This window comes from Phycomyces blakesleeanus (genome assembly GCF_001638985.1).
Source record: "Phycomyces blakesleeanus NRRL 1555(-) unplaced genomic scaffold PHYBLscaffold_30, whole genome shotgun sequence".
Classification (NCBI taxonomy): domain Eukaryota; kingdom Fungi; phylum Mucoromycota; class Mucoromycetes; order Mucorales; family Phycomycetaceae; genus Phycomyces; species Phycomyces blakesleeanus.
Genome location: NW_017265187.1, coordinates 455,296 through 483,239, shown reverse-complemented (window position 1 = coordinate 483,239; position 27,944 = coordinate 455,296). Strand labels below are relative to the sequence as shown.

At 33.9% G+C, this 27,944-nt stretch overlaps 6 protein-coding genes across 6 annotated transcripts; 4 read left to right on the top strand and 2 right to left on the bottom strand.

Annotated features, from left to right (window-relative positions):
• Window positions 1–7,804: 7,804 nt before the first annotated feature.
• PHYBLDRAFT_104215 (C2H2-type zinc finger transcription factor) lies at window positions 7,805–7,960 on the top strand (the record flags this gene model as incomplete). Its single annotated transcript, XM_018427828.1, has 1 exon — window positions 7,805–7,960. A coding segment is annotated over one exon (156 nt), but the record flags the coding sequence as incomplete, so codon positions are not given.
• A 4,331-nt stretch (window positions 7,961–12,291) lies between these two features.
• PHYBLDRAFT_137021 (hypothetical protein) lies at window positions 12,292–13,801 on the bottom strand. Its single transcript, XM_018429829.1, has 4 exons — window positions 13,512–13,801; window positions 13,161–13,380; window positions 12,838–12,973; window positions 12,292–12,667 (listed from the first exon to the last, which is right to left on the bottom strand). Exons 1-4 carry the CDS (start codon window positions 13,634–13,636, stop codon window positions 12,465–12,467), a joined length of 684 nt encoding a protein of 227 aa, XP_018285426.1. The 5' UTR covers window positions 13,637–13,801; the 3' UTR covers window positions 12,292–12,464.
• A 1,915-nt stretch (window positions 13,802–15,716) lies between these two features.
• PHYBLDRAFT_12149 (hypothetical protein) lies at window positions 15,717–17,350 on the top strand (the record flags this gene model as incomplete). Its single annotated transcript, XM_018428804.1, has 7 exons — window positions 15,717–15,892; window positions 15,976–16,142; window positions 16,280–16,413; window positions 16,486–16,624; window positions 16,722–16,884; window positions 16,971–17,070; window positions 17,231–17,350. Coding segments are annotated over 7 exons (999 nt in total), but the record flags the coding sequence as incomplete, so codon positions are not given.
• A 1,249-nt stretch (window positions 17,351–18,599) lies between these two features.
• PHYBLDRAFT_137017 (hypothetical protein) lies at window positions 18,600–20,281 on the top strand (the record flags this gene model as incomplete). The annotated part of the gene is made up of 7 exons (XM_018429828.1): window positions 18,600–18,657; window positions 18,751–18,811; window positions 18,922–19,016; window positions 19,177–19,714; window positions 19,804–19,881; window positions 19,954–20,092; window positions 20,190–20,281. The coding sequence occupies exons 1-7, from the start codon at window positions 18,620–18,622 to the stop codon at window positions 20,279–20,281; spliced, it is 1,041 nt and encodes a 346-aa protein (XP_018285424.1). The 5' UTR covers window positions 18,600–18,619.
• A 2,354-nt stretch (window positions 20,282–22,635) lies between these two features.
• PHYBLDRAFT_63616 (hypothetical protein) lies at window positions 22,636–23,820 on the top strand (the record flags this gene model as incomplete). Its single annotated transcript, XM_018441148.1, has 4 exons — window positions 22,636–22,763; window positions 22,996–23,157; window positions 23,280–23,323; window positions 23,450–23,820. 4 exons carry the CDS (start codon window positions 22,636–22,638, stop codon window positions 23,818–23,820), a joined length of 705 nt encoding a protein of 234 aa, XP_018285423.1.
• Window positions 23,821–25,624: 1,804 nt separating this feature from the next.
• PHYBLDRAFT_19447 (hypothetical protein) lies at window positions 25,625–27,385 on the bottom strand (the record flags this gene model as incomplete). Its single annotated transcript, XM_018439703.1, has 3 exons — window positions 25,625–26,741; window positions 26,966–27,164; window positions 27,271–27,385. 3 exons carry the CDS (start codon window positions 27,383–27,385, stop codon window positions 25,625–25,627), a joined length of 1,431 nt encoding a protein of 476 aa, XP_018285422.1.
• Between the last annotated feature and the right edge of the window lie 559 nt (window positions 27,386–27,944).

Sequence of the window (27,944 nt, the reverse complement as noted above, 5' to 3'; positions counted from 1 at the left end):
CTAGAGTACCTATAAATATAGTGCCCCTGCCTAATTTTCCCTCAAGTAAGTTAGGCTTTTATAATTTGTTGTCAAGATAACTACTTTTATATAGATTGATTATGTTTTACTTTTGACTTTGCTTTCCTATAAAATTTGTCACCAATTGTATAAAGTGCTGTACTTTATGTACAATTGATTGCAAAGTCATTACATCTAGAGTCTCAAACTATTTTTTTAGGTGCTTGGATGCTCAGTTTTCTTTTTTTTTGAAAATTCGTCAAAGCCAATCATTTTTCGAATTAAACTACCGCTACATCCAACAGAAGCATGCAAAGCTGTTTAAACGCCTCTCTTAGAGTATACAAAACAGTTTGAAGAAAGATATGGAGCCCATATACACATGCATATACATAGTATATACATAAAAGAAAAGTGTTGGTTCTTGTATTTTGCACTTTGAATAAAAGCTATTCTAAATGAATTGTGTGCGAACAAGAAATAAATAAACGCTTTATGTATGTAATATATATTGTAGATGTGATATTTTTGAGAAACAACGTTAGTCTAAAGTTACAATCATTTTATAGGACTTACTATCAAAATAAATAAAGAAATGAAAAAAATGAGCATTAATTCTCCATAAAATCCAGCATAAAAGAATATAGTGGTTCCGAAAGGATGGTTCCATATTAAATTCCCCTCTATTTTTTGAACAAAAGTAAAATAAAGGTTTCCGAATCAAATATCATCATTTCAATCGATAGAATATAAAGCAAAGAAAAATGAAATTGAAAAAAGAATTAGGGTTACAAAGATCAAATTCTTATTTCAAATATTCTATGACTTTAGCGGATTTCTGTATGTTTATTTTAGCATATATATCTGTGTGCCTTGTATTCTATTCACTAAAACAAAGGAAGAAACAAGAATCGAAAATTCTGGTTTAGAGAGTTCCCCCTCATATGTCCAAGACAAAAAGGACTAATATCTGGATTTAATGGAGGGGGGGCGAGGAGAGATTTTTTCTTTAGTTATCTACTCTTTTGATACTGAAAGATTGTCTCTAAATAGACATATATGAATTATATCTTAAGAGCCAAAAAAAAGTGTATCTATAAGACGCAGTGATAGATAGATAGAGAATTATTATTATAAAGGAGATTTTCCCTTAAATTATGTACCATAACCAATAAGTACAAAGCTAGGGATAATTTTTACACAAATGGGAAAGTAGCAACAAACGATAGGCTGGTAACAATAAGAAGAAGAAAAGTCTGCAGTATTAAGAAAAAGGCTTTACGAATCTTACCTAGAGTAAAATAAGAAGAAGAAAATATATATATATGAAGATAATTTACGGAATATGCAAAGTGATCCTTATTTGTACTTTTATTACAAAACTTTTGATACAAATCCAGGCTACATAATATCAAACTTACCCTTTCTAATATATCTATATATTACTCTTTCTGCTTTAATACAAAGGAAAGGTGACGATAATGAACGGTCAAAATGTCAGAACAATACATCTACTTCTTCGGTTTGGTAGCTAATGAGATGGGTTAATATTTGTCACTTTTATGCTTTTGCTTTTCATTACAAGTGATAACCCAAACAAAAGGATTTTATAAACCATCACATGCAAACAAGTTCAATTTCGAGATACCTTGCTAAAACACTTGCACAAAATATAAACAGACAAAGAACTCCCTCATCTTTATTTAGATCTTATTTGTGTATATCGAAAGCTAGTGCATTAGAATTGAGCTAAGCTATTAAAATATTGGGTATATAAACCATCTGAATTAGAAATATAAACAAAACCCAAAAGCAAGATGGTACTCTCCTAATCAGACTGGTGTACGATATCGTTGTTCAGGCAAAAATCGGGTTAAATTCCGTTGACCTGTACTTATTTTAAGAATAATAATAATAGCAATATGAATTAAACTATATAAAAAGTATAAAATTGTGCCATTTTATTCAAATAATACAATACTATAGGTAAAGAAGAAGAAGAAGAGAATAAGAAGCTTTTATTTTAGACTTCTATGGAATACCTTCATCCTAAATTTTCGTCCATGTGGTATTATATATGCATATTTAAATTGTTGATTTTCATTTACGCAGTAAAAAAAATACGCATTATGGATAATAAGGATTTTCAAAATTCTGATTTTTCTATTTTTAGTAAAATATTATATATAGGAAGAATAAGCCTTTGTGCCTTTTATAGCAGCTTCTTCTTCTTCTCTTAAACAAAATTAAAACCAAACTAAAAATTATAAAGGAAAAAAAAAGTCTAATTCGAGAATTAAAAAGCTTATTTATTTTTATATATTCATTATAGGAGGTTGTTTGAAAGTCATCAAGAGTATTTTTTCTTAAATACTTGGAAAAATCGTATGCTCAGGAGAAAAACCTTATTACCAAGTAACTTTTTATCTAAAGTAGGTAATAGTATAGACTATGTATATCTCTATAGCTCTAGCAGGCTAATGAAGGCAAGAGTTGGATTATTAGACTACTTGTTTTTATATGAAGCATACAATCAAGTCAAGTAATTCAAATGTGGATTGTAATTGAAGAGATTCTTGATGCTGACTTGAATATTTGTAAATTTAATGGTTATATTGGCGTATGTTTCTCTTTTGTTTCTTACTTTCTTACTTTCTTACTTTCTCTTATTAACTCACTCTCTTTCTCCCGAGTATAATGACAAAATAATATAATTATTATCATGTCTGTCGTCATTTTCGCTATTGTACTCCTTGGTCATATATTAAATTACCGTAGTTTAGTAAATAAAAGCAAGTATCAGTAGAGCATTTTGGAAGACCCAAGAAAGATTATCAATAGCTGTCGATAAACTATTGCTCAATCATAGCACGTTTAATGTCAACCCGTCCGTCCGTCAGCCAGTCAGCCAGTTAGCCAGTCAGTCAGTCAGTCAATAAGTTCCTCAGTTAGATTTATATATATATTCCGTTGTTACCCCAAAAAATCTCTTTCTCTTAAAAATAGTAACAATATTAATACGAAATAAGGGTTTACATGTTTATTCTATCGCACAGGGATTGGTTGTGTGTCAAAATCAAGATTTGATAGTCAATTATATTAATGGTAGTAATAATAAATTACCTTACGCATTTCTTTGAAATAAACTCAATAGCCTATGTATATAGAGATATATACTTAAGGTGTTTATACCTTACTTCTTTTGTTTTCATAAGTAGTTCGCGATAATGTACATAATTTAAAAAGAACATCGCTCTGTTTCAACAAAATAGCATATATATAAATATAAATTTATCTCTGTGTAAATATCGAGATCCGATATTTTCTAGATCTGTTGCGGTAAGAATCATTTGTACGGGCACTATCCATGTGTCATGTTTATGCCCTAATGCCCTATATAGATAATAGTCTTGAGAATGATCTCTCTTTCTTTATTTCTTTCTGTAGATATTTAATACTATATATTTGTGTGGGATATGTTACTGCACCTGATGATTGCTTTTTCATAAATTTACACGTTCTACTTGGTTCAAAAAAGGTTAAATTTAGTTTGTGTATTTTAGGGTGGCTGGCATATCGATTCACAGATATCGTAAGCTAACTATATAAATATATAATATGCAAATCGAAAAAAAACAGAGCTAGAATAAACGGAAAATGAGGGATGATGAAAAGTCTAAAAGGCTTTTTATTTAACATGACAAAATATGATGTGCTTTTAGGAGCTCCATACAGATATAATCTGGAAAGGGGACACACGCTTGTGTTATATAAGGTTAATCTAGGCTCATAGACTGGGGTTAAACGACAATGGATTTCAATAATTATAAACTACAAGAATGAACTTATTTGCTGGTCAGAATTGAAGTAACAAAGAGATCCTCATTCTAAGGTTAATAGGTCTCAATACTATGCATCAACCTCTCTATAAATTACTACTTCAGATATTACTACTTGTTAAAAGAACCAAAATATTTGATAAAAGTTAACTTGATATAATATAAATGTGTGTTAGATATTATATATTTAAGCTGTTACTCACATTATTACCCTTATTATAGTTTGTACTCAATTTAGAACCACGGATAGGATCGATATGATTAATAGGAGACAATTGTTTTTCTCGCTTTGAAAATAAGCTTTTTCTCTTTGGTGATCGCCAAGAAAATAAGTTAATGACCAGCATTTACATTTTCTTTAATTGTATATAGTTGATATTTACGTCTTGAATTCCTTGAAGTACATAACTTTTATACATTAATATTATTCTTGAATACAGTATATGATACTTACTTTCCCATACCCATACATATAGACATTGATCAATTTAATAAGAATTGTAGTATTTGATAGAAATATAATGATATATAATAAGAAATCAAGTAGATAGGTAGGTAGGTAGGTAGGTAGGTAGTTAAGTAGGTAGGTAAGTAGGTGAGTGAGTGAGAAGCCTTGTATTTTGATCCCTATTTTTTTTGGTTTGCTGAGAAAAGGTAAAGAAGAATATAGAAGAAAGAGAAGAAAGAGAAGAAAGAGAAGAAAGAGAAGATTTTTTCTTCCCTTTATTTTTACAAAAAAAATAGCAAGAATAAAAAGGCAATAAACTTAACCGTTTATTTTGCCTCTTAAAAAATGAGCAATTCCTACTCTTTTTTACTTTCAATATCTAACATATTTAAATAGCACTAGAAAAGCTTGGGTCTAGGAATATAGACCGTGTTTGATATTTTCATTAAAATTTCACAAGCAACCGCCTAAAGTAAGTTCAAGAAGTAAAATAGAAAACAACTTATTCACAATGCCTGGTTATGATTATGATTATGGTTATGATTATGGTTATTGTTACCCTCTAGATAGCAACCGTAAGTGGGGGAAAAAATATTCGGTATTTGCCTATCAAAAAAATTAACCCTTTTCCCCAAATGCGATTTTGTATATCCCTCATTTTTTAAAATAGCTTTATTTTCTTAGTTTCCTTTGTTTTATCTTTTTATTTTATGTCATTTTTTTTTATAATTCAACCCACAGACAATGTGAGATTTTTTACAGAATATTGAATATTCAACATTTAAAAGTATATATAGATTAGCATAGATAGAGAAGTAGATTCTAAACATAGGCTGATTTTGCATTGTCTTTAAATTTCCCCTATAATTCCTATCTTTTTGTTTTTTTTTCTTATATGGAGAAAATAAGTTTCCCATTTTGTTATAAAAAGAAAACAGGCAATTTTTATTTTCTTTTATACATTTAACTTGCTCTTTTCCATCTTTCTTACCTTTATCCAACATCACCTTATTTTATGGTTTTTTTTCTAGTTTTCTTCAAATCAATAAAGACAATCGAATAAGTATGGCAAAACTATTGCAGCACAAGTTTATATACCCACTTATCTGCAAATATTCCAAGCACACTTTATACACACTGGGCCAGGTAATATTGCCGGCTTAATAACGATATGACTATAGACATTCTTTTTTTTACATAACTTCATTATCTGTAGATATACATGCCCATTATATATATAAAGATATTACTATGTGGCTTGTTAAAATAAAAGAAGAATAGCTTGTTATCTACACCACAGAGATTAACTCTTTAATAAAGGGAAAAGAGAAAAAGAAAACAATCTCTGTCTCTTGAGGAGTATGAGGGGTAAGGACATTACGGTATTAGCGGTTTTGTGTATGGAAAGCTGCATCAAATTCAATTTGTCTAATATCTTCATTTTTTTTTCAATGAGAAAATATTTTTATTAAAATACTACAAACACACACAAAAGCACAGATATTGCTATTTCTCTTTAATGCTGGTAAGCTAACTTAACTATACCCAAACCCTTTACGATCTTATTGTATTGAAAACATAAAATTTCACGGAGATCTTTACCAATCAGTTGTTTCTCTTTGTATTTCTAAAATAGATATTATTTTCGCTTCATGTACTTTAGACACTAAGCATCTTTAGATTGATCTATTGTCAGTTATCTATTTATTATTATGGTCTGAAAACCAATGAAAGATGGAGTGTAATTAATTAAGTCGATATTCCGAAAATCTCAAGAGTTAAAATAAATTAATTAGACAGACAATCGAAAGATCTGCTTCATTTCAGAACGCACTCTAAAGAAGTAAAGAAGGCTTTAATAAAGAATATTTTATTAAGTATACTATAATAGAATATAATTGAATTAAATTCAATTGAGTATATATATATATATATATATAAATGAATGAATGAATGGTTGAATGGTTGAATAATACCTTTTATTATAAAAATATAGATATAAATGGACTCCTTATAGATTTCATTTATGTATTATATACTAAATATGTATATTATCTTCATTTCTATTTTAGATTAAAGTGATATATATGTATATGCGTATGGTTGTATTAAACAAAACAAAATAATATTCATAATACTCATAATAATACTTAATAGTAAAACTCCTAAATATGATAGTATCTCAATGGAGGGTAAAGAGACAGTTTGCTATAAATACCTCTATGACACGTCGTCGTTGCTGTTGTTGTTGTATTTTTTCTTCTTCTTTCAAGCTACTCACTCTACATTAATCAGCTTGTACTTCCTTACTTCTATATTAGCTTCAAATTAGACACTTCTTTATTTTCTCTTGTCATATTATATAAACAATCTTTTTTATTTCTTTATTAATTACACACACTCCCACTTTAAACTACTTTTGTAACCTTTACAATTCTTAATACTTTTTCGAAAACCAATGTGCCACCAAGACTTTTCATGCCTTAACTGTATCATTAACCCGGAGAATGTCCAATCGAGAGGGTCAAATGCAACTGTTCACCCCAATCTACCGCAGAGATACTACCTTGAACCCACTCTTGACATTATCCAAGAGATCCCGGCTTACCATCAAGTGGAAACAGCTCGCGTAGATATGTCTATGTCTCCTGTCCAAAGACCTAGAAACCTAAATATGTTACTCAATTCGGTCTACTACCCTCTCCAAGAACCGCTCTCTTACGTCCCTGCAAAGTCCCTGGAAGCAACTGATGCTGTGTACCTCTGGTCAGAATGTCAAAAAAGGTGTCAAGACCGTAATCAAGATCAAGATCAAGATCACGATGGCCTCTCCTTATTTACCGATGAACTCATCTCACCTTTGTCCACTGAACGCACCTTGTATGACACACGGAGTAGCAGCAGTCCACCGTTGGGAATTGACATAGACATACCTTTCGGAACATATTCCGCAAACATAGAGTCACCTTATTCAACTGACAGCCTCCAAACCCAAATAGGAGAGTATGATGTAGCCAACTATTCAATGGGACCAACTCAAAAGCAGTCGTTTGAAAACCACCCGCCTTATCCATTTGAACACATTTTGGATGAAAACATCGCCTTTGTAACAACTGGATTCTACCAGCCACCACACCACAATTTTTCCAGTGCCAGGGCCAGTACTTTTGAACCTGTCACCGATAGGGCCATGTCAAGTTCAGTCATCATCTCTACCGGATCAGCCTCTAATTCGCTCCAGTACAGCGAGAGTATCCTGACCAACTCGGCTACCACCTCTCCTGAATCTGTCTCTAGCTCTCTTTTGCACACCGAAAGCTTGTTTGGACCCCAAGGGTCTATAGAAAGATATGAATATTCAGGACTGACAGTCCCATCCCAGGGTCAGTCTAGTGGTCCATATCATGAAATTATCGATAGGGTTTCGCATCTGATGCAATCTCCGCGCCAGCACGCCCAATCCGAGGATCACTCATCATTTATCAATGAGGCCTTGACTAGCAACCCCTCTCAAAAAAATGAACATAAGCCCCATGGGTGCACCGTTTGCGAAAAGTCTTTTGCTCGCAAGCATGATCTTGGTCGCCACATGCGGATCCATACGGGTGACAAACCTTATATGTGTTTGTGCTGCAAAAAAGCGTTTGCCCGCACTGATGCGCTGAGTCGACACTTTAGCCGAGAAGAGGCTTGTGGAAAGAGTGCTGTTGTCCAGGCATCACTAAGACATGTGGTAGGAAGAAGACAGCATCGCAAGCATTGAAAACACCTCTTGGCACGACACTCCTTTCCTACAATATAATGCTATACATTACACCACACTCCTTTTTTTTTAAAAGAAACTTTCTTTCATTCTTTCTTTTTCTCTCTTTTTGCTTTTTATTCCTTTACCCTCACTATCACTACTACTACTATTATTATTATTATTATTATTGACTGTTTATATATATATCCTTACTTTTAACTTTTTTACTTTAAATTTGCAGTACTTTGTCAATGGTTTTCTTTACTGTCTTTTCTTTATATCTTGTTTTATCTATAGAAACTATACACACATACACACACATATATATATGTAAAGAGAGCGAGAACGGAAAAGTTCATTTATAGCTGCCTTAAAGACATTTATTATATTCCTTTTATCTTTTTGCTCCTCTTCCTCTTCTTCATTTAACTTTAAATATGTTTCTTGTGTATGCCTTCTTTATATATATTCTTTTCATCTTTTTTTTTTCAATAACCAAAAAAAAATTGCTTTTAACTCTTCATGAACGTCTTGAATAATTATGCTATGCGTATACTCAAAAGGCTCTAGTGTATTTAGCTACCTATCCTTTTGTTTTCTTTTCTCACTTTGTTAACCTTTTTATATATAAATAACATTACCCTATACCCAATTATTTCTTTATATTATTTTACTTTGCTTCTTGGATACAGCTTGCGAACACAATAAAAGCTATGAACATATGTATATATATAATTTAAGTATAATATAAACGACGCACTTTTAATAAGCAATTGCAATTGCAAGTCAAAGGCAATACGATACGATACTATATGGTGCGATAGAGCACTGTGAAATACATTAAATGTTAGACCAAAATAAGAAAATGGTCTATATATATTTTTTTTCCTTTACATATTCTTCAATCAGTATACGACTTCATTTACATTAATGTACAATGATAAGACTATAATTGAGTAGACACACGTTTCTATTAATTTGTTGGTTTTTTGTTTGTCATAAGTTTCCCTTCCCCCTTTTATTTTCCATTTAAGGTAGAATTGTTCCAAGAAATGTAAAAGATACACATTGAAATAATGTAAGAGTTGATACAAGGTTAACCTTTACATATATATATAATTTGGGTATTCAAAATATTCCCACTCAATAATTTCACCCAGGAGATTAAACACGGAGACAACTACTGCTGCTTAGATAATGTATATATATATATCATATCATATCATATATTAAAAGACGCTTACTCCGCCGCGTATTTAACAAACCTTGAATGGTTGATCGATGAACTGTTATCTAAATACCTATATACTTCTTCTTACTTTGCCTTCCTATTTCTATTTGCTAGCCTATAGATTATTTAAATAAAAGAAATAAGCCAAAAGATTAGCATCAAGATATTAATATTTTTAAAATGAAATTCCAAAAAAAAACACTCCATGGGTTTGGACAATACATAATATCTAAAGGAATAAAAAAGAAAAAACAACACGAAAACAGCCCTGGTCAATCTTCACCTTCGAATTACAAGAATAAATAAAGGGACCGTTTTATCATACTATTATATGTGTTTGTATATATTAAGATTGGGAGAGTGATCCAAAGAGCCGTGCCCCGGGTGAAGGAGAATAAATGTGGATGATCGTCCAAAACGTATGCGCAAGAGCCAGAGTCAGAATCAGGGTGAATGGGTTTTTAGTGAATTGTGCGAATATGGAGCTGTCATTGTAGCTATGTATAGAATACAAATACAAATATAAATTTAAATATGTATATATATATATATGTGTGTGTGTGTGTAGCTTATTTTAATAGCTTAAAAACTATATCAATTAAATGGCTATTTGAGAAATATATATATATATAATATCACTATGGATACTTCTATATTTGCTTGATTTCCCAAACTGTTCTACTCTGTTCTTTTTCTTCCAAATTATTTCCCTTGATTGATTTGTTAAAATCCAATACAAGATCGTGGATAGTTAGCAAAGGAACAAATCTAAATTAGTAGGCTACCCTTTGTAATTTATAATACTAAACTCAATGCAAAGGAAAAGATTATTAGAAAATGTAAAAATCACATTCCCCTCATCATTATCCTCAAGTATCTATCTTACAGCCCCCTTAAAAAGATAGAATGAAGAATAAAGAGAAGCTTACCTTAGATAATATACAGACCCATATCAGTACTGAATAAAATTTTAAGATTCCGCCAAATCAAGGCATCAACTTCTTTAACATTCTTACACTAGTTTGTCTATATTCACTTAACACCCCATGTTTGAAAACATATATATACTAAGATATGGCTCTTAAAAAAATAAAAAGTAAATTTATTAAAAAAATTAATAATGTGTTGACCCTCCACGAGCCTTCTTCATCTCATGTAAGCGATTAGGCATTGACATGCAATGTGTCTTGCAAACGTCAGCCGGAATATTCTTCCATTCTATATGAATAGCCCTCTCCAGCTCATTAAGATTTTTTGGAGAGGGGACTCCGGCCTTCACTTTTCTGGTAGGATATGCCCATAAATTCTCTATGGGGCTGAGATCTGGACTGTTCGGCGGCCATACCATCACTGGGAAGTTCTGACGCTTCTTCCACTCTTCTGCAAGCTTAGACTTATGACAAGGAGCATTATCTTCTTGGTAGATAAACTCCCCATCATTTTTCTCACTAAGAGATTCCATAAATGGAAGAAGCTTCCTTTTCATTAAGTCCATATATGCATACTGGTCAAGCGTGTTCTTTATGGTTTTCAATGGGCCAACTCCTCCTGCCCATACACAGCCCCAAACCATAATGGAGCCTCCACCACACTGCAGTCTTGGTCTAATGAACTCTTCTCTGTATTTTTCTTGAGGATACCGCCATACTCTAGTATTGCCATCTCTGCTGAAAAGCATAAACCTTGACTCATCGCTCCAGATGACGCGATCCCATCTCTGATTGGTCTCTCTGGCATGATTAGCAAATGCCAACCGCTTCTTCTTGTGTGCTTTTGATAGCAGTGGCTTGTATACAACTTTACAAGAAGACAATCCAGATCTACGAATAGTTCGACGAATGGTAGACTTGGAGATGGGATGCCCTAGGGTGTCAGACATGAAGGTGGTAAGACCCCCAAGTGTTGTCTCACGATTCGTCTTCATCTCATTAATCAAGTGACGCTCATCTCGCTCATCCATTATCTTCAAAGTTCCGTTTCGCTTATCAGGAAATGCGGTTCCAGTATCTCTCCATCTATTGATTGTGGAATACACCGTTGCTAGAGGTATACCATTCTTCTCAGAAATTTCAGCAGCAGTGCCATTTACTATAGCACCACCAATTATCAGTCCTCTTTGATAATCTGAAAGCTGCTTTCGTTTGGGAAGAGTTTCCTTTTTGTTTTGGTGAGACATGGTGAGATTCGAATGAGGAAAAGCTTTGAAAAAATAAATAAAAAGTAGTGTAATGGTGATGCCTTGATTTGGCGGAATCTTAAAATTTTATTCAGTACTGATATGGGTCTGTATGTGTATGTATAAGATGCTTTCTTTTAAAGAAGGCAAGCAGGGGGGAGGGTCTCACAAGAATTATATATATAATTTATATTTATACCGGACTATTGGTTTAACGGGGACATATTGAAATATGGAAATGATTATGGTATAAAAAGTCAAGGCCATATAGCACACATAGAATGGTACACCAAATACTGCATTATTATATCAATGTTTGCGCCTGTAGGTTTCTATTCTTTGGCAAGTCCAACTTGATTATTGAATTGGTTTCCTGACAAGTAATACATCAAACTAATACTAATATTTCTGAAACTATTAAGTCAATCAATCAATCAGTAAACAAATGGACTTTCATGGTGCTACCGTGTGTTTCATTGCCCTGTCTATTCAAGTTGTAAAGTTGTTTCAATTTTATTTTTCTAAATAGTTATGGTTCATATGTACATATCAATTGTAAGACAAGTGGTCCTAGTTTGGATAATTCAGGGATTATTATTATTATTTTATTCATTTTTCTCAATAGAGATCGATCGTTTGGTTATTTTCTGGAGTGTTTATCCTGACAGACTCTTTATTCGCTATAGCCGTTGCTGTTTGAGCTTGTTTTTTTTGGTGTCTGTACACTCCCAAATATATCTCTTCACATTTGGAATCTGTACCGTTTTGCCTTTGACTATTATCAGTACTTTGCTCTATCCCTCTCGGTGCATTTGAAACCATAAAGCTTAGAGTTGCCAGGCATCTATTTTTATGTCAATAGACCAACACGCATATATATATTTATATTCATATTCATATTATAACAACGGTGAAAAGAAAGAGGAGAGAGATGAGGGGGGGTAGGGTAAATGTAACCAACAGAATACAGGGAATAAAAATTGAAACATTGTTTCATTTCTGTTTTTTCTTTTCTTTTCTTTCTTTTATATGGGCATGTCAATCTCTGTAGCCGCGTCAGACAGATTCTCACTTGAAAGAGGAGACTTTGTCAGACGGTAGAGAACAAGTGATTGAGTAGCTACACGTTCCTCTTGTTGAGGGTTGTGGGTAATCCAGACACAGGTACGTGTCTTGAGAGACTCTTCTACCAAAAGGGTAGACTCTGGATCCAAGGCAGATGTAGGTTCTAAGTACAAAATTTAATATTAATATTTGTATCAAAAAAATTTTTACTGTATTCTTATTCCTCAGGGTCGTATGCCTAAGAGCACCAATAGCTCATACCCATGCTCTATTTACTTGAGCTTGTTTTTTTTTCTTTTGATGACATCAAAAAATAAACAAACATATATTTACCATCTAATAGTAGGATCTCTGAATTCAATGCCAAAGCAATAGCCAGTGCAGCTCGTTGCATTTCACCTCCCGACAGGTGGCTCCATCTCTCCCGAAAGTGTGACTCTGATAGGTTCCAATCCATGCCAATCTTGACCTGTACCATATATTATTAATATTATTATTATACGTATAAAATCAAAATCAATATATATATATATCACAAGCTTATCGTTTTCCAGGGAGATAAAAGTAAGGGTAGAAGCAGAGGTAGAGGCAAAGGTAGAGGTAGAGGCAGAGGCAGAGTAGATGTAGAGCTTCAAAAAGGAAAAGTGATTCCTTACCGGGTCACCAAAGGTCTTTCCCTTTTGGCTGGAGTATTTCTTTATCATTTCAAAAAAGTCAAGAGGTGTTCCGGGATGAATGGCAGGGCGCTGCGGAACATACATAACATGAGATCTCCATTGAGGAATTCCATACTCATCAGGTGTTTTTCCAAATAATTTGGAATCACCAGTAGTGTAAGGAATCAGCTCAGCAAGAGCCTTTAACAGAGTTGTTTTTCTATTATTATGATTATTATGATTATGGTTATGATTATGGTTAATTTTTTTTGTATAAATATATATATATATACATATATATGTTGGTTTGAAACAAATAATATAACAATATTATTATTATTATTAACCTACCCAGCACCACTCTGACCTCTCAGGACAAGAACATCGCCTTTGTCAAGTTTGATATTAACGTCTTTAAATAGCCAACGACCGTCATCAAGTTGCATAGAAAAATTATTGGCTTCAAATATTGTCATGTTTATAGTATATGTATAAGAAGAAAAGAGAGAAATACGTTTCCCTCTGTCCGTCTCTGTCTGTCTGTCTGTCTGTCTGTCTGTCTGTCTGTCTGTCTTCTTAACGATGGGATTTTGTAGGAAATTAAATTATAAAATTATTATTATAAAATTTCTAATATAAATAAATAAGAAGTGTAGTATAGCGCACTGTAGTGTAATATAATATGTAATGTAATTTAATCTTATGTAAGTCTTACTGTACTGTAATGTACTGTACTGTACTCTATTTGTAGTGTAGTGTAGTGTAGGGTAGTGTAGTGTAATGTAAGGTGATGAAAAAGGATTAGCTGATGATGAGGTCACTCTAATGTATGTCTACTTATTTATTTATATATAAAAGTAAATTAAAGCTGGAGGGAATAAAATATTTATTTTATTTTTAATTTTATCTTATAAATATAATATATAATGTAATATATAATGTAATATAGAATTCAGATATAAACTATCCAAAACGCCCAATAAAGCAGTAAATTGAAAAACCAATAAGAAATCATAATCATAAAAATAAATGATATTTTAGTGAATTGAAGAATGACAAGTTTATCACAATATATTTTATATATAAATGTATATTGTTTAATCTGTGTGCATGTATCTGTAATATAATTATTGATATTATATTTAGTTATTAGCCCGTGCCTGAAGCCTTTGTTTTGTACTTGTTCATACACATACAGATACACATATTTTGTACAGTGATATTTTATATATATATATATATATTATAGACAGTTTTATTTTAGTGGCAAAAAAAAAGAAAAAGGCAAGAACCAAGAAGAGACAAGAACCAAGAGACTGCTTGATTCCAAAAAAAGAAAGAAAGAAACCAGTAAAATAATAATAATAATAATAATATTATTATTATTATATACACACACACACATACGCTCTACAACACTCACAACACACATAACCCTTTTCACCATCACTACTTATTATTTTACTCTCTCTTTCGCTCTTATATATATACATATATAATTCACCGAGATTCTTCTTATTTTTGTCCTTGACACTCAAATAACCATAGAATGAGTACCACAATCACAAAACGAAGACGACCGGATGACTGGAGGGTTGAGTTTTACAAGAATGGCTATCCAAAGGATGTCGTTGTAATTGAAGATACTCCTCCCCCTCCTTCTCAACAACAACAACAACAACAACAACAACAACATTATCAACAACAAACTCCACAAACTCCACAAACACCACCACCTCACCCGGCAACAATGTTAAGCCAACCTCAAATGACAACTCATGATGAAGCCATCCTCCCATCTCTCTACTCTTCCTCGACCTCCTCTTCCTCAACCTCCTCTTACTATCCAAGCCAACCCACATCAGCAGCACAGCACTTGAAGCGCACCCTACCTCCCCAAAACTTCAAACTTCCTCCACACGCACAAAACCCACTAAAAAAGCCACGACTGGATCACAGACAGCCACTTCGGCCATTTATTCAAGGTAAAATAAACACAAATGTACCAGAAAGTACAAACCTTACAAAAAGCACAAAGTACAAGTGATGAATTGTAATTATTGTGAATCAAGTAATTGATTGGGCTGAATTTAATTGAAACAAAACCCTATCGCATATAATCAACATCATTATTATTAATATTATTATTATTATTTGCAAACCATTCAATCCATATATACATATCTATCTATTGAATTGTACTTTATTTATTTATTTTGTAAAAAGAAAAACAAATCTACTTTATTAATGCTTTATGGCTTTTGATCTTTTCACATTTATTAGATTACAGCGCAATATATTCTTTACCAAAGCCAAGTGATACCTGGTCAATAAAACCAATAATCCCATGCGATGATAAGGACGGCCATTATATTATCAGAGACGGGGAATTTCTTACCGAAAGATGCAAGTAACAAATACCCACAAACACTCACAAACACACTTACACACATTCATGCCTACACCCCGCACACACACACACACACACACATATATATATATATCATTATCAATTATGCTTTAATATTAACAAACAGTAAAACTCCATTAGATAAGATAATTCGCCTTTTGGGCCAAGGAACATTTGGCAAGGTGGTCGAATGTTATGATAGAGTACGTCAAACATTCTGTGCCATAAAGATCATTAGGGCCATTCAAAAATATAAAGATGCCAGTAAAATCGAGATCCGGGTACTCAACACACTCAAGAAAAGCGACCCATTGAACCTAAAGTAAGTAAATAAACCTTTAGAGGACAATCCTAACCTCATTATTCAACCAAACTAACAAACTTTTACACCTATCAATTCACCAGCCAATGCATTCATTCAACAGACTGGTTTGAACACAGAGGTCATGTCTGTATGGTGTTTGAACTCTTGGGCCAGTCTGTATTTGACTTTCTTAAATCAAATGATTTTAAGCCCTTTCCTTCCTACCACATCCAGCAATTTGCAAAGCAATTACTAAACAGCATATTCTGTAAAGTATATCATACATTTACATTTATCTTGATACATTTGTATAGATATATTTATATAGATATACATGCATTGAAATATTCATTTTGACTAATGATCTTATTTTTTATTTTATTTTATTTTTTAAAAAAAAAACAGTCGTTCATAGTCTCAAGCTAATACACACAGACTTGAAACCTGAGAATATTCTGCTAGTAAACCAGCCCAGCACAGGTTTATCAGCCTATGAAAAGGTAAATTATTATTTAATTCGACTACACTTATTATCATTAGTGACTCATACATGTACGTTTGTGTGTATATATATATATATATATAATCTATATTTGATTTTTTTTTCATAGAATCAAAGCACACACTCTATCCTACAAGACACAGAGATTCGGCTGATTGATTTTGGGTCTGCTACATTCGAAAATGATTATCACGCCAGTATTATCTCTACAAGACACTACAGAGCACCAGAAGTTATACTAGGCAAGTGTACAATTACTTGATTATTCTGTGTATATATGTATATATATATTTTAATAATACCAATGCTGACAATATCTCTAAACTAACTTTGGGGGAATTCTAGGTTTGGGCTGGTCCTATCCTTGTGATATGTGGTCTATTGGCTGTATTCTTGTCGAATTCTTTACAGGTGAAGCTCTTTTCCAAACTCATGACAATCTTGAGCATCTGTCAATGATGCAAGTTGTACTGGGGCCTATTCCACATCCGTTGATAAGAGCAGCAAGGTATTAATATACACATAAAGAGACTTTCTTCTTTCAAGTAATATGTCTATATTTGTATATTAATATCATTTATTTATTCTGTATAGTAAAGACGCAAAGGAATTCTTTGTTAATGATCGCCTGGGTGTACCTATTGTAACCACACAACAAAGTCGAAAATATATACAAAGGCTGAAGCATTTAAGGGTGAGAAATAAATAGATAAACAAAATATAGAAAAATATAGGGCGAATTAATTTCAATGGATTCTTATACACATACAGATTAAGAGTGCTTATGATTATCAATACTTTATTGATGCTAAACATTAATAATATTAATGTTTTTCTTTTGTATGAAAACTTAGGCTATCATTTCCCCATCAACCCAACTGAATATGCATTTCCTTGATCTCTTGGAGAAAATGCTGGTCTATGATCCCAAACACAGGATCACTGCTCGAGATGCCCTTTGTCACCCTTTCTTTGACGGTACTTGAGACAAAGACCTTCAGGCCTCTAGCTAGATAGAGAGAAAGCCAGAAGTACAACGGCCTATGAAAATCTTACTATTATCCTGTCATTTTTCTTACACACCAAAACCAAACAAGAAACAAGAGAAAACTGGCTCTTTACATCTAAAACTCGAACCCTTTCTGCTTTTCCCTTTCTTCACACTTGCTCGTATAAACCCAAGAAAAAAAAAACAAAAACAAAAACAAAAACAAAACAAGAAAACACCTACACCTACACCTATACTTTCAACTACACCTTCAACTACACTTACATATATACTTACATTTACACATATATTTATTTACTTATATATATATATATATATATATCCACCAACCAACCAACCAACCAACCAACCCGCACACACACACACATATTAATTAATGCACATAAAAAATCATCCTATCCAATTCCTCCCATGGCCAATAATTGGGGCAACCAAACGCACAACCCATGGTCTCCAATACGTCTTCAACGCCCTATATCTGTCTTTCTGTCTTTCTGTCTGTATGTTCCTATTTGTCTCTTTCTGTCTATCTCTATCTATCTATATATATATATATATATATATATATATATATTGTACCTATTGAATGTCTGCTTTTCTATTTTTATTTATTTATTTTTTATTTTGTTATTTTTTAAAAAAATATATATACATATTATTAATATAAAAAATGTTAATGAACTACTAGAGTTTCGTATGCATTATCTCTGTAGTGTGTGTTTAGTTGTGACAATTTTTTTTGTACTTTTGAATTTTCTAACCCTGACTTTGTACATAGCAACGAATTAACGAATAAATAAATAAATAAATAAATAAATAAATAAATAAATAAATAAATGGGGTAAAAATGGGCATGATTAGAGTAACGGAGCTTGAACGACAAAGTCTCATCCAAAAGAGCCATTGATTTGCGTATGCTTGTACAACCCTGGCCTGAACACCCAGCACAGACAAAGCCAACTTAGCCGGCAATAACACGTGAAGACGTTTTCAAGATCTCATTCTATTGTCCCCCAAACACCGTAGACAAAATCTACAAACAGAAAACCAAAGAAACTTTAATATTGAACCCAAGTATATACAATACATACAATATATATATATACAATTTGCTACCATTTTCTTTTTTTTTTCCCCAAGTTAATATATATATAAAGAAGTTCCTTTTAGTTTTTCTTAGTTCTTCCTGTCCTTCTTTCTTTCTCTTTATCTATCTCTATTAAATCCTATTAAAATGGCACCAACCGACCAACCTACCAGAAAACCCGTCAGGTAAGAAATAAGATTAAGATTAAGCTGTGGATATCGATTGACTTTTTTTTTTCTTTTTTTCTTTTTGACTATTGTGTGTCTTTGTAAAATCAGAGTTTGGGTCGACGGATGTTTTGACATGATGCATTATGGACATGCAAATGCTCTCAGACAAGTCAGTAATCTGTTTATCATCATCATTGTTATCCAGAATGATACAAATATACGGGACATTTTTCTCACTCTTTACATATATCTATATACCTACCTGTCCAATAAAACCAGGCCAAAGCTATGGGCGACTTTTTGATTGTCGGTGTTCACTCTGATGCAGAGATCGAAAAAAACAAAGGTCCAACTGTCATGAAAGAGGCTGAACGGTAAAATATTTTAAGCAGCTTATATAGAATGTAGAATATATCAAATATCATATATCATATATCACAGAGTGTATAGTGTATCTTAAATCGTCATATTTATCTATATGGCGTTTATTCATTATAATTTTTTTTTCTTTAACAAAAAAAAAATCTGTTGTAGTTATGCTGCTGTAGCTGCTTGCAAGTGGGTGGATCTCGTAGTTCCCAACGCTCCTTACAACACAACCGTCGAGATCCTGAGAGAGCACAATGTTGATTTCTGTGTTCACGGCGACGACATCACAACCATGGCAGATGGCACTGACTGCTATCAGGCTGTGAAGGATGCCGGGCTTTACAGAGAATGCAAGCGTACCGAGGGTGTCTCGACCACCGAAATGGTCGGCCGCATGTTGCTCATGACCCGTAACCATCACAACCGTCCAGCCGAGACTGGAGATTCATCCATCTCGGGTTTCAAGTCCGAGAAACTGGGCCCGTTCAGTGACTCTGGCAACCACGTCCACACCACCATCTCGCACTTCCTGCCCACATCAAAGCGCATCGTCCAGTTCTCGGAGGGCCGTGAGCCTAAAGAGACTGACAGGGTTGTCTATGTGGATGGTACATTTGATCTTTTCCATGTTGGGCACGTTGAGTTCCTGAAGAGAGCAAAGAAACTAGGCGATTTCTTGATTGTTGGTGTACACGATGATCAGGTAATGTACATACATTCAAAGGAAGAAAGAGATAGATAAAGATATAAAGCTAATAATTATACATATATATATATATATATTCTATTTAGACTGTTAATGCTATCAAGGGCGTCAATTACCCTCTGATGAATCTTCATGAGCGTGCACTTAGTGTTTTGGCATGTCGTGTAAGTAGACTAATATGCTTTAATCTTGACTATATAGTCAAACTAACACTGAGCGATATGTATGTGTGGTAGGGAGTGGATGAAGTTATCATAGGAGCACCCTATAGTGTGACCAAGGATGTGCTGGGTTCAGAATATAATGTAAAGGTTGTTGCTCACGGAAACACGCCTACTGAGCGTGATTTGGATGGCAGTGATCCTTACAAGGCAAGTATTTATATCAAGGCAAAAGACAAGATCCAGACTATAATAAAAAACATGAGAAACATCCGGTTATTAATCCTTATTATTCTGATAGCTTGCTAAAGAGCGCGGAATCTATGTTGAGATCAACAACCCCAACTCTACTTTAACTACTCACGGTATTATCGAACGTATTATCGAAAACAGATTAATGTAAGGTCAAATTAAACATATGTACACCTTGATAAAGAAAGAGAGAAAGGGAGACATGTTTTTTAACGGATATATATATATATATATATGTAGTTTTGAGGAGCGTCAGAGAAGAAAGACAGCAAAGGCCGCCCTTGAGGCAGAGAAAGAAGCTCTTGAGAAGCAGACAAAGGCTAAGGATTGCCAAACAACACCAATTTCTGTCAATTAAGTAATTAACCGATTGATTGATAACCATTACTACACCATATCCCCTCTTACTCCACCCCTCCTTTTATTATTCTCTTTTCTGATTTCATTTTATATTATTTCATATGTTGAATTCATCTTCAACTTTCACTTCTTCCCCTTCTTTGTTGTATTCCTTTATCTTTCTTTTTTATAACATGTACACAGTGTATTTACCTCGACCAAAAAAAATCACCTCCAATCCTATTCATCATATCCTTCTCTATCCCCCCCCCCAATTCGCTTTGTCCACTTTTCTTCCTTCTCTTACAAAGCACATCATTCAGGCGCGCAATCACGCAAGAGAGAGAAAGTGAGTGCGTGTGTATGCATGTATTTTGTGAGAGTGATGAGAAGAGAAATTCAAATAGTATTTATAATATTTGTATTAATATTAATATTATTAATAATAAAACACCACGTTCAACCGTATATTTGATCAATATTTTAAACCATTATGTAATCAGTACCAAGTAGTATGTACATAATATGTATATATAAAGACACAGAATTAATAGTACAGTAGCTAATAAGCCAAAAAAAAATTAAAAAAAAAGAAATATGAATACAAGGTAACAAGGTCAAGGGCGATCTATCTCTTTTTATTATATTCTCTTATCTCGGCTTGTTTCCTGATTAAATTTGAAATTTTATTTGCTGTAAAATTATAATACAATAAAACTGTCTTTTTCTTCTTCTTCTTCTTCTTCTTCTTCTTTTACTTGGTAGCCCACCATACACACACACACGCAAGCACGCACGCACAAAATAATATAGGTAAAATCCGTGCCTTTTTAACCAAACCAACCCCAAGGGATCCAAATTATACACAACACAAAAAAAAAGATACACAAGAACACCAGGCCCTGATCCAAATATATATATATAATTGAAATACCAAGATCCAAAGCGGAAACAAACAAGCATATATTAGTAGTGTAAAAAGCTGCTCTATTACCAAATGCATCATTCTCGAGCACTGTATTTAAGCAGATAAAGACAATATGTACGTGCATAGATATAAAAAAAAGTAAATCAATAAATCAATAAAAGCAAGATACAGTAAAGTAAAAGAAGAGCAGTAAATGAAGGTATAATATTATATATATATATTCACAGTGCTAAAGAGTAAGTTTGTCTGTTATAAAATAAAGAAATACAATTGGTATAGACAGATCAAAAACGATCAAATTTAAATATATATGAGTGAGTTCAGCCAATAAAATCAATCGTTGTCTTGATCTTACCGATTGTTCAAGATTCGTTTTGTAACAGTTAAAGACTTGTCAAAATTGAATTTTCTGACCCTCTTTTAACAATAAAACAAAAAATAAAAGTAATTGAATATTGTGATATGTGCAGTATACTAGCATTTAATATTAGGAAAGGCAAGCATGGTAGTGTATACTATAATGCATTGTATCGTCTATTTAATTGACAATGCAATTACCTGGGATAAACGCTGGCCAATCAAAGTCGCTTAAACTCTTTCTTCTTCTTTATAAATCTATAAGTCCAAAGAGCATTGCTTACATTCTTGATCGGTTTTTATGCTGTGGAGACCAAGATAATGTGATCGCCTTTAATAAGTATTAGGATATCTCAATGATAGTGTATACTCTTGAGCTTATATAGCAAAGTCTATTGGTCGAAATTTGATCCTAGACAAGATAATATATATATAAGGATATAATTTTTTGCTGTTATTTCTAGAGAGCAGTTGAATTAGAAGGTTAAGCTATGATGCCTTACATTTCTGGACAGTTGTCTGCTTTCTAAGTTTGTACTTTTAAATTTGGAAGATCAATAAAATAATAAATGAGCATTTTTGGTTATTTGCTCTGTATGGTAGTGAGTACCGTTAGTGTCCTTATCCGTTTTGGACTGAAAGAAGTAACTGTGAATGGCGAGGTTGTGCCACAAATTTTATTTGCTGAATATTAAAATCAATAAATCAATAAAATATATTAACTGCCTTGGATGACAAGAGAAATTACATTTGAATTGTCGCTTCCTTCATTCAATCTACCTCTTCCTTCCTTCTTTCTTTCTTTCTTTCTTTTCATCAAGTCCTCTCCTTTTTATTTTACTTTCTTACCTTCCTTAACCTTTAACCCATTCCATCTCGTCATGTTCCTCAAGACATCTATCCTTACCTTGGCCATTTCCATTCAGTTTGCCCTGGCTGCTTCTGTTTCTATTCTTTCCCCCAAGGCTAATGCACACTGGCACATTGGCGAGACGGTTGAGATTAAATGGTAATGCTAGTACGGAAAATAGTGTTCATTATCAGCACACCTATAGACATACACACACACACAAAGACGAAAGACACGCACACAAAACAGACCCGCAGATACACATCACGATAATACAACACATCAATATCAAAGTCAGCAGCACAATCGATACAAGCATCCTAATCATTTCGTCCACCACCACCATCAAGAACAATAAAAGAAAATAAAGATATTAATTATAATTTTATAGGAAACTTTCTGATCCCTCAGCCACGGGAAACCTCTCGCTTGCTCTTGCATCCGGACCCGCAGACGCACTTGTAATTAACCAAGTTATTGCTTCGAGTGTGCCAGTAAAGGCTGGTCAGTACAATTGGACCATTCCCCAGAAAGTCAAGGCAAACAAGAAATAGTATGTGTTCTATTAATTCTTTATTTTAAAACAAAAAACAAAGTATATAGATTATTTTTGCGCAAGTGATTTGCAGTTCATTAGGTTCCTTGTTCTCCTAATATGCTTCTAATATTCTGTAGTGTAATTGAAGTAGGCCAAAATGCAGAAGATATTTCCTTTGTTGGTAAGCACAGTTAACAAATTTCGGTTGTGTTTCTGAAGATCCACGCACACATACACTCTAAATTCTTCCTTTATTTTATTTATATATAAAAACTCAATTAACCAAACTAATAAAAATAATACACAGGCTGGGTTCAAATTCTTGATCCCACAGGTTCGGGCCATTCCCACAAGACTGTCTCCAGTTCTGCCCGTCCAACCAAAACAACTACACAGCCTCCTATTGCTTGCGTTACCCTGCCTGGTCTCGGCAAAAACCATGACGACCAAGTCCGCTGTCACTCCTTCCCTGAACCTGAACAAACAAACGCACCTAAGAAACCCCAGGCTGTGAAGCCAAAGAAACACGGAACCCACAAAGCCAAGAAGAACTCCAAGACCACCACAAAGAAGACTACAACTAAAAAGACCACTACAAAAAAGACTACCACAAAGACAATTACTCACCAGGCCAAGCAGACAGATTATGTACTACCCGCTGGTTACATAGCAATCTAGATCTCTTGAGTAATGAGTAGTGAGTAGTGTATGTTTGTATAGTTGACTTTTTAAGCAGGACTTTTTTTATCTATCTATCTATCTATCTATTTATTTATTTATTTATTTATTTAATTTCTAAAGTAAAGAAAACCAAAAAAAAAACCCCCACAAAACCAAAAGCTGTACTTTGGTGTAGTTCTGAGAACCTAACCCTATGGTTTTTCTTTACATATATATTGAAAGTAAACAGTAAAAGAACACTACCATAAACCTCCTCTGCCTTTTTTTTGTTTTTGTTTTTTTCCACCTAAACAAAGTCATGATATTGTTAACAGTAAATTCTATAGTTTAATGGCTTACAAAGAGAATGACAATAAAAAAAGAGGGTCTTGTAGCTTAACATAAGAGCAAGACCTTTTGGATACATCATTAACTGACCAACTGATTGATTGGTGATTTTGATTTCTTTGGTGCCATTCAACTATTCAAAGAAATCGTTTCAGGAACAGTACCAAGGCAATTAAACGAAAGAAAAGTTTTGCATACTTTTGTATCATTCTGTAAATTGAGTTTCTTTAAATATATATATATATTTAGATAGATAGATAGATAGATAGATAGATAGATAGCCTTCTTCATTTTCTTCTTTGAAAAACATCGGCTTAAGAATTCTCACCTTTCTAGCAAGTGTGTAGATAAAAAAAATAAACATAAGAATACAAAAGATTTTGATTCGATATTGATCCTTTCAGTTTGGATCAAATAAGGTTTATAATTCAGATACTATTATTGCTGTTGCTTCTTTGCTTTTTGATCTTCTTGACATCCTTGTAAGATACATGTAGTTTTGCCGTGGACCTTTATCGCCACATTGACGTTCTTTTCATTATTCTTATTATCACTACTATCTATTTGGTTTCCTTTTAAATGTCCCTTATTTTATTAAAACAATGAAAGATTAGATCCACTCCTTTTTCCTTTCCACTTGGGCTACAATCTCTTATACAAAAGCTTATTATTATTTTTTATAAAAGGTATTTATATAGCTATCCTTACTCAATTTTCAATATACATTGAAATCAAAATTGTACACATTATTATTTTGTTGTACGTCTCACAATACAAGAATCCATTAAACAAATATACAAATAATATTCAAACGAAAAAAAAAAGCACGCCATTAATAAATTGAAATCAATTATATTGTGTTAAATATAATCTCCCAAAAATACCATGCATAGCGACTATACTATTATCTTTGTTGTATAGCTTTATATTAAAACATACATATAAATATACAAAGTTAGTATAAAAGAAACCCTCATTTTACTTTTATTAATTAATTAATTAATTAATTGATTGACTGATTGATTGATTAATTATTTAATGATTTGATAGCCAAGAAAATATGCGTCTATAACACTAGATTTCTCCAATCATAGTTAAATAAATTGAAAAAATTGCGTTTTATAGATAGATATTCACATTTTTATTTTATTTTTTTCAAAATCTTTTGATGCAAATTGTATTTAAAATAGCACTTATTGGAAAAATACAGTACAACTCAAGATATTTGTGTGTTTGATATTTCTTTAGAAGGAAAAAGTAAAAGAAAAAATCGAAAGGGGGGGGGGGAATCGAAAAAAAATACTTTAGTGGTTTATGGAAAGGGCATTGGGGAGGTATGGAAGAGGGGATGGAAAAATAGGAGATATATATGTTTGTTTGATTGTATGAGTGAGTGAGTGATTTGTGATCTGTTGAAAGTGTCATGAAATTATTCTTGCAAAAAATAAAAGAAAGAAAGAGAGGGAAGAGGAATTTACAATTCATCGTGACCAATCTCCTCCTCGGCCTCAGTCTTCTTTTCTTCCTTTACATCATCAGTCTTGATAGAGAGGTTCTTGCTACCGTTCTCGTTGACAAACTGAACAAGATCCTCGAGAGTACGGTCACCGTTGTAGTCAATGATCTCGTTGGTCTCGGCCTTGAAGAACTTAAGGGTGGGGAAGCCAGAGACAGTGAAGCCAGCATCCTCGGGCAAGTCATTCTCGGTACCGTCCATCTTGGCAATAACGACGCTGTTAGAAGCATCCTGAGCCTTGATCAAGTCACCAAGAGTCTCCCAGATGGGAGTGAGCTTCTTGCAGTGGCCGCACCAGGGAGCGTAGACCTCAAGGAAGACATCCTTGGACTTGTCCAAAACAATGTCCTTGAACTCGGTGCCAACAACGACCTTGACGGGACCATCGTTGACGGCAGGAACCTCCTCAGACTTGAGGGTAGGCTTGATCTTACCCTCGATGTAGTTGTCGAGGAAGTTTTCGATGGATTCAGTGGTGATGGACAAATCCTGGTCAAGGGGGAACTTAGCTCCAGTATCGAGGTGCTGGATGGCAAAGGCGGGCCAGTTCTCCTTCAAGCCAAGGTTGGCAGCGTGGCTACCGTACTTGGTGGCATCGATATGGACAAAGTTAACCTTGCCCTTGTACTTCTTGGCGACAGGCGAAACGGCATCGACCAAAGGCTTCAACATCTCAGCAGAGTCGGCGAACACGTAAGCCAGGGGCAGACCAGAGTCGGCGTAGAACTGGAAGTTGGAAGCATCAACCTCGGCCAACAAGGGGACAGAGTTGGCTCTGACGAATTCCTCGATTTCCTCAACCTTGAATTCACCAGCCTTGTCAACACGACCTTCATCGAACTGCTTGTACACAACAATGGAGGGGAACTCCTTGATATCCTGCTCCTTGGCAAAAGCCTCATCAGTGACCAAGCCAAACAAGAAATCCTCACGGAGCTTCTCGGCAGCAGCCAAGAGAGTGGCCTTGGAGACTTCATCCTTGGGGTCAGTGTAGGCGACGACAACGACACGGTCAGAGGTCTTGAAGGGCTCAAAAGTCTCAGAAGTCAAAGGCGAAATAGCAGGGGCAGCTTGCCTATAAATAGGAGGTTAAATTAGACTTTGCGATATACATTACAAATATAGCACTTTTGGCGCTTTATTTTTATTTTTATTTAAAACACAGTAAGGAACAAAACGCGTCTAATATGTATGCTGTTGACTAATCCTTTGCGCTAATACACACATGCACTTCCGCATACGCATACGTATACGCATGCGCATACACAAATAATAACCAGTTTCTTCTTCTTTACTTACTTTGTCATGTAGCTAACAATACCATCGGCCTTACGGGGACCCTTGTACTCGACGAAAGAACCGTTTCTAAAGACCTTGAGGGTGGGGTAGCCACGGATCTCGTACTTCTGGCACAAGTCTTCATTCTCGGTACAGTCAACCTTGGCAAGAGTGACAGACTTTTCCTTGAGCTCGGTGGCAGCGGTCTCATACTCGGGAGCTGCGAGAAATAAATATTAGTAACCGAGTCTAACCAATGATTATTATAGTGATAGTGATAGTAATAGTAATAGCTGAATTGTATCAATTGAAATATTTAAACGCACCAAGAGCCTTGCAGTGACCACACCATGGAGCATAGAACTCAACCAAAGCCAGGTCCGCCTTGAGGGCCTTATCGAAGCTGGCCTCAGTGAGGGAAAGCACATCACTTTCGGCCATAACGGTCTGAGTGAGAGCAGCAAAGGTGGTTGCGAGGGCAGTCCAAAGGAGAGTTGTCTTGACCATGATGAGTAATAGATGAAAAAAAAAAGTGTTGAATGAACGATGAAGAACTGTCAGGTTCAGGATTGACAAGAGAAGCTGGTTTATGTGCTTTACAGACCCTCTGAGCTGTTCCGTTTTGATTGGCGGATGATAAGATAGTCACACAGCTCCGAGATGCCTTCCATTTATAGAAAGACGGATGTTGAAATGTAGCACTGTGTGAGTGTATTCCTTCACACAAATGGCAGTTCCCATCATGGACCATCAAATGAAACATCCTATTCGCCTGTTGTATAAAATCCTAAGACATTTGAACACCACCAAGTCTTTTAATTAACGTAAATTAATCATATAATTATAATTATAAATATTTAAATATTTAAATATTCAAATATACACAATATATAATACAAACTGAATGAATGAATGAATAAATTGACAATTTTCAATTTCATTTCATTTCATTTTATTATTATTATTTATGTGGTAAAAGTAACACCAGCCTATGACAGTA

Excerpts from the sequence above, each read along its gene's own strand:
- PHYBLDRAFT_137021 (XM_018429829.1), bottom strand. The coding sequence starts at position 13,636 with ATGACAATATTTGAAGCCAATAATTTTTCTATGCAACTTGATGACGGT. Across the intron at positions 13,381-13,511 it reads AGAGGTCAGAGTGGTGCTGG|AAAAACAACTCTGTTAAAGG; the intron begins GTAGGTTAATAA and ends TCATAATAATAG. Across the intron at positions 12,668-12,837 it reads AGAGATCCTACTATTAGATG|AACCTACATCTGCCTTGGAT; the intron begins GTAAATATATGT and ends TTTTGTACTTAG.